General features: G+C 30.3%; 1 protein-coding gene across 1 annotated transcript; it reads left to right on the top strand.

Annotated features, from left to right (window-relative positions):
• Positions 1–835: 835 nt before the first annotated feature.
• eIF2Bgamma (eukaryotic translation initiation factor 2B subunit gamma) lies at positions 836–5,952 on the top strand. Its single transcript, XM_088231635.1, has 5 exons — positions 836–900; positions 1,032–1,215; positions 2,821–3,650; positions 3,992–4,221; positions 5,649–5,952. Exons 2-5 carry the CDS (start codon positions 1,065–1,067, stop codon positions 5,809–5,811), a joined length of 1,374 nt encoding a protein of 457 aa, XP_088087761.1. The 5' UTR covers positions 836–900; positions 1,032–1,064; the 3' UTR covers positions 5,812–5,952.
• Positions 5,953–10,143: the final 4,191 nt, after the last annotated feature.

Here is a 10,143-nt window from a genome sequence, read left to right as displayed (position 1 = left end):
ATACATACATAAAATAAAAACACCCTAATTAATTAAAACTAACATCTGTTCTTTTAATTGGGAGATAAGGCTTACACATATTAACTTTTTGTTAAAAGTACATTATGTTATACGTATTAAATGATGAGGAATGTGGAATCAGATAATAAGTTTGGAAGGAGAGAGAAAGAGGAACAAAAGAAAGAAATTATCTTTTTAAGATCCATTAAAAACAAATGCTGTTTGTAAACATTAAAAAACAAACCCCTTTTACAAGCAAAAAAGGACATCATCTCAATTATTAAATATTTTATGCATTCTCGTCAAATGTAACCCTGATAGGTCGATGAATAGTACTAAGGAGTTGTTTTTTGTCTCTCAAAATATTATTTTGTGTTCAAAACAATTTTTATGTTCCTTTATTAAGACCTTCCAACAAAAAAAAATAATAATTTTGACCGAAAACACGTTAAACATGCAGTACAACTCCAACTGTCCGGATTAATAAGTGCCAGATGTTATCACTTAAAAACTTCATTTAAAATATCCAGCAAAGTTAATTACTTAAACTAAAAACCCGTTCGCCACAGTGCCCTTTTTTATTTTTGTTATTATAACATCTATTTTATTTTTTAATTCCTCATAACGATTCTTATATTTGGTAATCCGTATGATGAATTGAGATAAATAAAGTTCTACTGTTGTATTTATACTTACAAAAAATACGTACAATGAGCATAGAAACAACAAAACCAGAAAATTCAAAACAAGTTATCATTGTACGTCACACTTTTAAATGTTTAATTTATGGTATCGAACACCGTAGATTTTGGTTTGAAACGATTATTGTCTTTGAATTTTTGCTGTCATCAACTCAATCAACTGTCTAATTGTTTCTCGGCTTTGCTCGCTTTAAAATACGTACGTCTAGAAAATATGTTGATATTTTTTTTTTACATAAGCTAATGTCTTATATTTAAATATTTGTGACATCACTGTTCTTATAACTATCCACAAAATTACGTATTTAAACATATCGTTTGAATTTTTAGGTTATATTCTTAAAACTAGGTTCTATCAATAAAATGTTAGAATTCCAAGCTGTTGTAATGGCCGGTGGTCGTGGATCTCGATTACCAGATATTCCCGGAGCTCTTCCAAAATGTCTTCTTCCTGTTGGACCTTATCCCCTCGTGTGGTACCCTTTAAATATGTTAGAACGTCAAGGATTTCACGGTGAGCACCAGTTTGACATTAAAATTTATGTACGAAATAACAAATGCATTTTTGTATTGTCAGTGTTATTTTACTTAACTGCTTTGCATACATACTTTTTTTTAAAAATATAAGTTAATTTTTTTACACATTTTTTAAATATTAGTCTGTTTTTCCAAATTTTTCAAAATGAGCACCAAAATGACGTAGCTTACAAATAATATATAATAAACTTACAAAATTATAATACGCATTACTCCTAAACCCGGTAATTAATGTTTTCATCTTAATCAGTATTTGTTCAAAATAGATATTTTAATGTTAAAAAACGTTTTATTATTATGTTACCAGTACTAATGTCCTAATAATTACGTCAGTTACCCCAGTCCTTCGTCCACAAGTGTATTTTTCGTATATATACTTAAACGGTAAACAAATGTAACGCGTATGCGGAAGAAAGCAACATACTAAATAAAACGCACAGTTGACCGATATAAACAGTCTGTGCTTTTTACTGTTACTATGTGTTTTGCTTGCCAAAGGCGATATGATATGACGTGATGACACTTGCATCCCTCGCTGGCTATTCCCTTTCCTTTGGGGACATCTTTATGATTAAGCAGAAGTTTTAACAATGATCCTGGTTATATTTGATTGTATTTATATATTTATAAAAATATTTATTATAACACATATTTCAATTAATTAAATTAAAATATGTGCATCCAGTTGTCTAAACATTCGTCAATTATATATATTTCAGGATATAGTTTTTTTTTATTTATGAATAATGTCAATTTGTGAGTGGAGTAATATCCAAGAAATGCCTTTCTTCAATTTGACTATGAGGATGAGTAAATCTCATGACAAATAGATCATATTGTTTCATAGCCTTTTGGAAGAAATTCTCAACAATAATAAAAATTATGCAATTAGTAATTATCATTTTTGGTTTTTAACAACTTAGATTTTTTTAATAATGCTTGACATTTGTTAAGTAGCTTGTTTTTGTTTTGTTATCAACACTAATGCGAATAACATATAAGTATTAGCAACTTCACATGTGCACACAGCTTGTTCATAAATGTAAGAGAAATTTGGCACAGTCCAAAACGGAATAAGTCCAGTCGGATGTAAATATTTATAGAAGTCTTTTTTTGGGTTTATAGTTTTACCGGGCATACTTATTGCATATTATTGGCTTAGTATAAGAAAATCCAATATGTAAGGCCTTATACCACCAATATAATGCCACTAATGGTGTCTATAAATTGAATTAAGTAAAGAAATATTATCCGCTGAAAAGCATTTTAAATTGTGCGGCTCATATTTTTTTACTAAAAGTAGAAAATTCATGTTTTTGCACAAACAAATTCATGTCATCTGCTTCATTATGAATTTTCTATCTACAGTTTATTCGGATAAGAACAAAAAATTAACATTTTTTTTTTAAATACACTTCCTGCTGTTTTGCTACATAATATTACACATATTTTCTTTATATTTATCATAAACCATTCCTTTTTTTCATTCAAAATATTTAAAATCTTAGGTCATCTATTATTAATGTAATTTTCTCTTGAATTTATTAAGTAGTTTTTAATCTTATTGTTTATATAATTCTAGATATAATGCTAGTTGTCTTAGACACTGAAAAAACGGAAATTCAAAATGCATTGGATAAAACGGGATTAAAGTTGAAAATAGACTACATATCTATACCTTCTGATGTAGACTGGGGAACAGCCGACTCCCTTCGCCATATTCACGACCGAATAGTGACCGATATTGTGGTCATGTCTTGTGATTTCATTACAGATGTAAACTTAGACAACGCTCTTGACTTATTCAGAAAACATAATGCTGCGGCTGTTTCCTTACTGTTTGATAATGGACCGCAAGAGTATATCCAAGTTCCAGGACCCAAGAGTAAAGAAAAGCCGGAAAGAGATTTGATAGGTCTAGATAAAGAAACTAATCGCCTAGTATTTTTAGCCAGTGCTAGTGATTTCGACGAAGTTGTTGAGCTTCCAAATGTTCTACTAAAAAAACATCCATCACTTAGTTTACAAAGCAGACTGCTTGACTCACATGTGTATGTGTTAAAAAAATGGGTGGTTAAATTTTTAATAAAAGAGCAACATTTTACCACTGTAAAGGGGGAACTTCTACCTTACATAGTGAAGAAACAACTTTCTAAACCAACTGGTTTATTATTGGAGGATAAAAACACATCTGTCGCCCATACGGCTATACGCAAAGATATTTATGATTTAGCTACTCAGGATGGTTTTGACCAATTGATAAAACAAACATCGACATATAATGATCACATTAATGGAATGAAGGCGTGCTACCATGATGACCTGATTAGGTGTTATGCTTATATACCGCCAAAAGAGAGTTATGCTATAAGAGTGAATACTTTATCAGCGTTCTGTCTTATTAATAGTAAAGTAAGCAATATTTTTGTTAGTCAATCAATTTTGTTTATTTTTTTACATATCTGTAATATATTAATTTTGCATGCTTTTTTGATTCAGCTGATTTTTAATTACTTTTATTTAAAATATTACCACAATTATGAGTAACTCATATGATATTTTATGTTTCTAAAATCAATTTGTAGATAGATCTAACTTTATAAAAGTCACTTTACAATACTAAGATAGGTAAAGCAATTTGACATTCATGAAGGGATTGATTTTATTTATTGCACATAATATATAGTTTTGTTTCATCTTGTTCACTTCTACTTGTCTTTCTTTACTTTTTATATAAGTTTTATTTCTTTTAGATTATGAAAAAATGGGAAGACATAACTAAAACAAATATGCTGAATAAAATTCACCCGAAAAGTGATGTAAAATCTAAACAAGTTGACGAAGATTCAGTAATTGGTGAACAGTCTTCAATCTGCGAAAAAACTTCCATCAAATGTTCAATAATAGGGAACAATTGCAAATTAGAAAACAAAGTTCGTTTATCAAACTGCATCCTCATGAATAATGTTACTATAAAAGAAGGGTAAGTTTTTTTTTAAGTTATTGAAAATTTTAGTTATGAATCTGACAAATTTATAAAAATTACTATTATCAAATGAAAAACTGTAACATTTATTCGGTTAATCTGAACCAACCGGGAAAATTTTGAATTTTCTGTGTATGTATTCTATTTTGCTTTGTGGTTTAGTAATAAGTTGGTTAACATATTACAACAGAGATGAATAACATTTAAGAAAAGGTAATATAGAAGTCTAGGCATCTACAGGGCTTATGACCTGTCAATGGCTGGTTTAAGTGGCCACTTTACACACTGTGTAACATTCACCATTCTGCCTATATTTGAACATCTATATTCCTTCAATTCTTTCATCTGTTAATGTTTGTGAAGTTAAAGAGCTGAAACCTTTATTTATGCGGGTGAGATTCATCTAATTGAATTATTTCACCTACATACTAGGCAACGCCTGAAAATGTTTTTTTTTCAATTTCTATACTTCTTCATGGACCAGGTAATTTATCAACAATATTTTGAGTTTGTCCAAATCTTTGTAGACAAGGACTGGATTCAACTCCCCGGGGAGCTGCTTATATTGACATATTATGCTTACATTAAAGAATTACCCTGAAAAAAGTCCTAGTAGATCTTTTCGGCCTTATACCTTGACAAAATTACTTTTCTGGTAATTTCTTACCAATTCGATTTTTTAACATTCCTTATGGCGAATAAATTATTCTGGTGGCATAAGATCATCATTCAAAAACCCTTCCATACCCACCAAATGTACAGCATGCTCTTTTTTTAGTGCAATCAGCATTTGATATTGTCTTCACCGTTATTTCTAATTCCTGCTCACATGTTTTTTAGTTTAATATTAATGCTACGCAAAGTCCTCTAATGATAAACTGTTTAAGAAAAAACTCATTTTCTTCATATTTAAATTACAATAATTGGACAATTGATTCAATACCCATGTATTTAACTTCTTGACAACCTTGAGGTTTCATAAATGTTTATCGATGACAATATTTTCTAATAAAATAAATAAAACAACTTTGTTTTTAACCACTAATTTTTATTTTTCACCGACCGGTTTCAAAGCAAACAAGCTTCTTTATCAAGGTTTACGTAACTAATGAATTGATTCTTTTTTTTTTTCTATCATGTTCACTAAATACTACACGTGGACCCAATAAATCAATTGGTTTTTTCTTACACGGGTGGTGATTTGATTTGGTGGCAACATTTATGACTTGAATGAGAATATGTTTTAGTTATTGTCTGCAGATAAATGTTATTCGTTTCTTTGAATCCTGTTTATTGGAAAACAGTTGTGTTAACTTCTTTTTTACATTACTAAATGTTTATTCAACATTATTAAGATATTGCTCCTTTTTTAGGTTAGTGATACAATTATACTGTTTTAATCTCATCCTTTTTTTATATTTCAGGTGCCAATTGCAAGACTGTGTCATATATCCGGGGGTAACAGTTGAACAGGATTGTTTTCTTAAACTTTGTATTGTAGGTGCTCGATACAAAGTTCAACCCAAAACACAGGCTCTTCAACAAATTTATTCAGAAACCAGTGAAAATATGATTACATTGGGCTGAAATTTTCTAAGTCTAGTGGAAATAATAAGATAATATATTTTTATTAATATTTCATTTATGTACATAGTATAATGTCACATATTAAATATAAATATTAAGATTTATAATAAATTAAAATCATTAAAGTTTTGTTTATACAAATATGTTTTGTATATTTATTTACTAATACCTCATAAATTAATTACATATTATATTATTTATTATTGATGGTGGATTAAAATTACTTTTCATTGTCGCATTAGTTGCTTAAGCCGTTATAAAATGAATGTATCATTTCACCCACTAAAAAAAACATTTTTAAATCCAATTTTGGGTTGTACTCAATATTCTAATTAATAGTGATCTCAAATGATAAACTTAAGTATATTATGGAGATATGATTTGATAAATTATTGGTTGTCACTTATTTTATATGTAAATTGTGTTTAATATTGAATGTTTTAATTGAAATGATTAATAATTTATACAGTTATTACAATAAGTTTTTATATACATAAATATGTTTCAATTGTATTTTATGAGGTAACAACATAAAACATATTTAACAATGTAAAACGTTAACAAATTTTATAAGAAATACCTGATAAATTGAAAAAAAGACAACAAGCTTTACTAAATCTCTTTTCGCATTTCAGCATCATCATGGTTTTTGTTGGTAAAACAGTTTTTTTTGTATTGTAACAATAGAGACATCTTAAATATTTTAGTGAATTACATACATGCGTTTTTGAAAAAAGAACGATCAAAGTGACAGCGAGCAATCACTATAGGGTGGACAATTATTACGCATTTTACCCTACATACTTATGTACGTATTTTTTATATGACGTATAATTACATACTAAACATGGTATATCAATTTTAATTACATAATGGTGTTTTATTTTGTATAACTTTCGATTGAACATACTGTCTCTTGTCAAACTAATGGTTATAGTTTTTTTTTATATGTAACAATACTAAAATTAACAAAGGAACGCCTTACACTCGAACTTTAAAATTCAGTGATCAGTTTGCCAAGCGTATAGGGCTCTTCATAAAATCATGAATTTACTGCGGGAAAAGTTTGGCAACAATATTATTTCCAGAAAGGGTCTTTTTAATTGGCCTTCATTAATTTGATGCCTTTTGATTATTGGACCTATGTTAAGTCCATTGTATATGGAAACCTCAGGATAATAATTCGCTCTCGCTTTTAGAGATGCTCTATTACATAAAACAAAAGTGCTATAAATTTTTGGTTTAACAACAAGTTTGTCACAGATGGTTTGGGTTTGCGCTTGCAATTCTCGACCTAAGTACCTATAGCCCGTTGTATTGCTGTAAAATGTAGCTAACTTTGTGATTGATAGGCATAGAACGTTTTTTTTCCAAATGGGGTACTCTATTAACTGGTGCAAATTATTACTCTGGTATGGAAAGATACCAACATTGTTATAAAAATTGGACCAACAGAATGTGCCACGTAACTGCTAGACGCAGAGGACATTTGTTGAATATCATTTTCAAATAATAAATGTGCCACACTTATGCCAATAATTATTTGCTTCTTTTATTTAAAAGTTGAAAATTATTCTATTTCTTTCTGTGCCATATGAGGTCTCCCTGACGTTGGCGATCACTCTAGAGTAGGGATTCCGGTCCAGCGCCAACTAAAACAGCGCCTCAACCCCGCGCACTCCCGACCAGTCGCAGATGTTTCTCAGCCAGGACATCTGTCGCCTTCCAACTCCATGCTTTCCCTTGATCTTTCCCATCGTAATCAGCTGTAGAAGCGTATATTTACTTATGATATGGCCCAGATATGCGAGTTTTATTGAGGACAGTAGTTCTTTTTCGGCACTGGCTCGTCTCAACACCTCCACGTTGGTCACTAAATCTGTCCACAGAATTCTCAGCATTCTCCGGTGAAGCCACATTTCAAAAATTATTATTCAACAAAAAGAACCTAAAATATTTTTAAAATATGTATATTTTACTTCTAATATATTTATTGCCAACATTGATAATGTTGGCATGTTCTTACTGATTTTCTTTTGAAAATGTTAAATAATTTAGTAAAATATGTCATTTGCATCAGCTTCAATAAAGCAATTATGTATAAGAATCATAAATTCTGTTGGTGTAAGAATTATTTTGTCTGAACGATAAAATATTGGTATGACGAGTATGTCTATTGGGCAAAAAATGTATAGTAGAATCTTGATTATCAAGACTAGTAAGGGAAGAAAATAATGTCTGTGATATAGCAATACTGCATGACTATCAACTGAATTTTTTAGCAGGGGAACGTAAAAAGTGTTCTGTTCATATATTACTCACGATTTTAATCAACCAAAAATACCACTGGAGTATCTGAACAACTTTAATTTTTAGAGTAAAAATAGCATTAAAACAAACAATCTTTTTTTTTGCACCACAACAGGCCATGGGGCCCAATCACAGTGGTGAATTACAACACAAAACACCCAGGCTTGAGAAAAATCACATTCAGATACATTCTACTTCACTCTTAAACCACTTTATGACAATATCTAAATGGCGAAATGCTTTGGAATATGTAAAACCGTTCTATTGTGGAAGATATCTTTTCAATTACGTGTTACATTTTAGAATTCATCGTTGGTGACACCTTCATTCCCATTTAGTCGAGCCGTTCTCTAATGAAGATGATTTCTGCCTTGCACATATATTTTTTAATTGCTTCGCTAAGTACTGAGCAAAGTAGGCAATAAGTTATATTTAAAAAAAAAACGGACATAATTTTGGGAGACAACTCCTCTCGTCAACAGATGTCACAAAACTTTTAAATAGGGTAATTCAAAGAGAGACAGCCATAGTTTTTTTTGGAATTGAACGTTTTTTGCCATATAACAAATAAAGCACTTAATTAATTTTCAGTCAAGTCTATTCATTATTCCTCTATTTTTGTGCAACAATGCCATAAAAATAATATGTTTAGAAACTAAAAGCTATAATATTCCTTAACACTGTGGTAAGATGACCATGCTAGTTAATAAAAGATGGCCATTCAACTTAGGATGCGTTTTCTTTGTCTTTGTCTATTCGCTCTCATCTACCTGTGGTCATATTATTCAAATTTGCGTTTTCTTTTTGCAATTGATCTTGATACCACATGGTAGCATTTCTGATTGATTCCATTGGGTGTACAAAAAACTGTACTGAAATTCAGTAAAGTTTTCGTGCTTCCATGCTTACAAGTAGTGTACTGTAACCAGTCCTCAATTTGCCTCCATTTCCTGCTTTGAAATATTTCGATCTCTCCTCTATGGCCTCTCCTGTATACAAAAATATATAAAACACTTTAATTTAATCATAAGTTTGGTTAAAAATGTTGTGCCATGCCATCAAGTGCACTATGTGTATTTAATTCATTTTAATTACTATTATTTTTGCTGAATATTGATGTTTTGGCTGATTATTTATTGTTGTTTATTTTTGCTGTGCCGATTGCCTATCAATTGGCGTACCATTCAATCTTCATCTTTTTTTACATTATGAAATATTTTATATGCAAAAGTAAATTAAGAGTCCTCCTCAATACGGAAATCTGTTCTGAAGAAGACTGTACCGTGTTCAATTTTTTTTTTACATATTTCGCGTGTCATTTAAATATATTTTTATTTCTTCTATACTAATTTTCTTCGATTTCCGCGCCGCCTGTTATAAACGAGTCACTGCATGTTTATCTTATTCCTGTCGAAGGGTGTTATATGTCTCCAACCTATATAAAGGCAGTGATTGTTCGTTTTATTTTCATTAACATAATCGCACGCAATTAATAACGGAGTTTTAAGAGTTGATATTTTACCCACGTATCTGTAAAAACCATGTCGGAAGCAAAAAAAGAAGAGACGGTAGTAAAATGTGGATTTTGTAATTCGGATTTAGCGTTAATCTTACAAACCCATCATCGTCAATGTGCCTTATTTGTCAAAAACATTTTTAAATTAAGTAATGAAGCCTTCTAAGCTTCAAGACAAAGATGTGACCGTTTTCTTAAGACATGAAAAAGAAGTACGAAATTCAGCCAACTATATCAAAACTGTTTTCTTCAGCTTCTAAACAAGACGATGACGGACTTAGCACTTTGTACAATATCTCATTGTTGATTTTTAAAACAGGCAAACCACATACTATTGGGGAATATTTCATTTTACCAGCAGTAAAAGAAGTAATAACCAATGTGCTCCATTAATTGGCTGCAGATATTATCCGAAAAATTATTTGAGCAATAGTTCTGTGCAAAGACGAATTGATGAGATGACTAAAAAAAATTGAAAATCCTTGTGCAATCATCATTTGCAGACT

This window comes from Micrasema longulum, unplaced genomic scaffold (assembly GCF_059751315.1).
Source record: "Micrasema longulum isolate JH-2025_06_02 unplaced genomic scaffold, ASM5975131v1 h1tg000071l, whole genome shotgun sequence".
Lineage (NCBI taxonomy): Eukaryota > Metazoa > Arthropoda > Insecta > Trichoptera > Brachycentridae > Micrasema > Micrasema longulum.
The sequence above is the reverse complement of the archived record's forward strand: the minus strand, read 5'-3'. Positions and strand labels throughout refer to the sequence as shown.

Coding starts and splice junctions, on each gene's coding strand:
- eIF2Bgamma (XM_088231635.1), top strand. CDS start 1,065: ATGTTAGAATTCCAAGCTGTTGTAATGGCCGGTGGTCGTGGATCTCGA. Junction 3,651..3,991: donor TCTGTCTTATTAATAGTAAA/GTAAGCAATATT, acceptor TATTTCTTTTAG/ATTATGAAAAAATGGGAAGA. Junction 4,222..5,648: donor AATGTTACTATAAAAGAAGG/GTAAGTTTTTTT, acceptor TTTATATTTCAG/GTGCCAATTGCAAGACTGTG.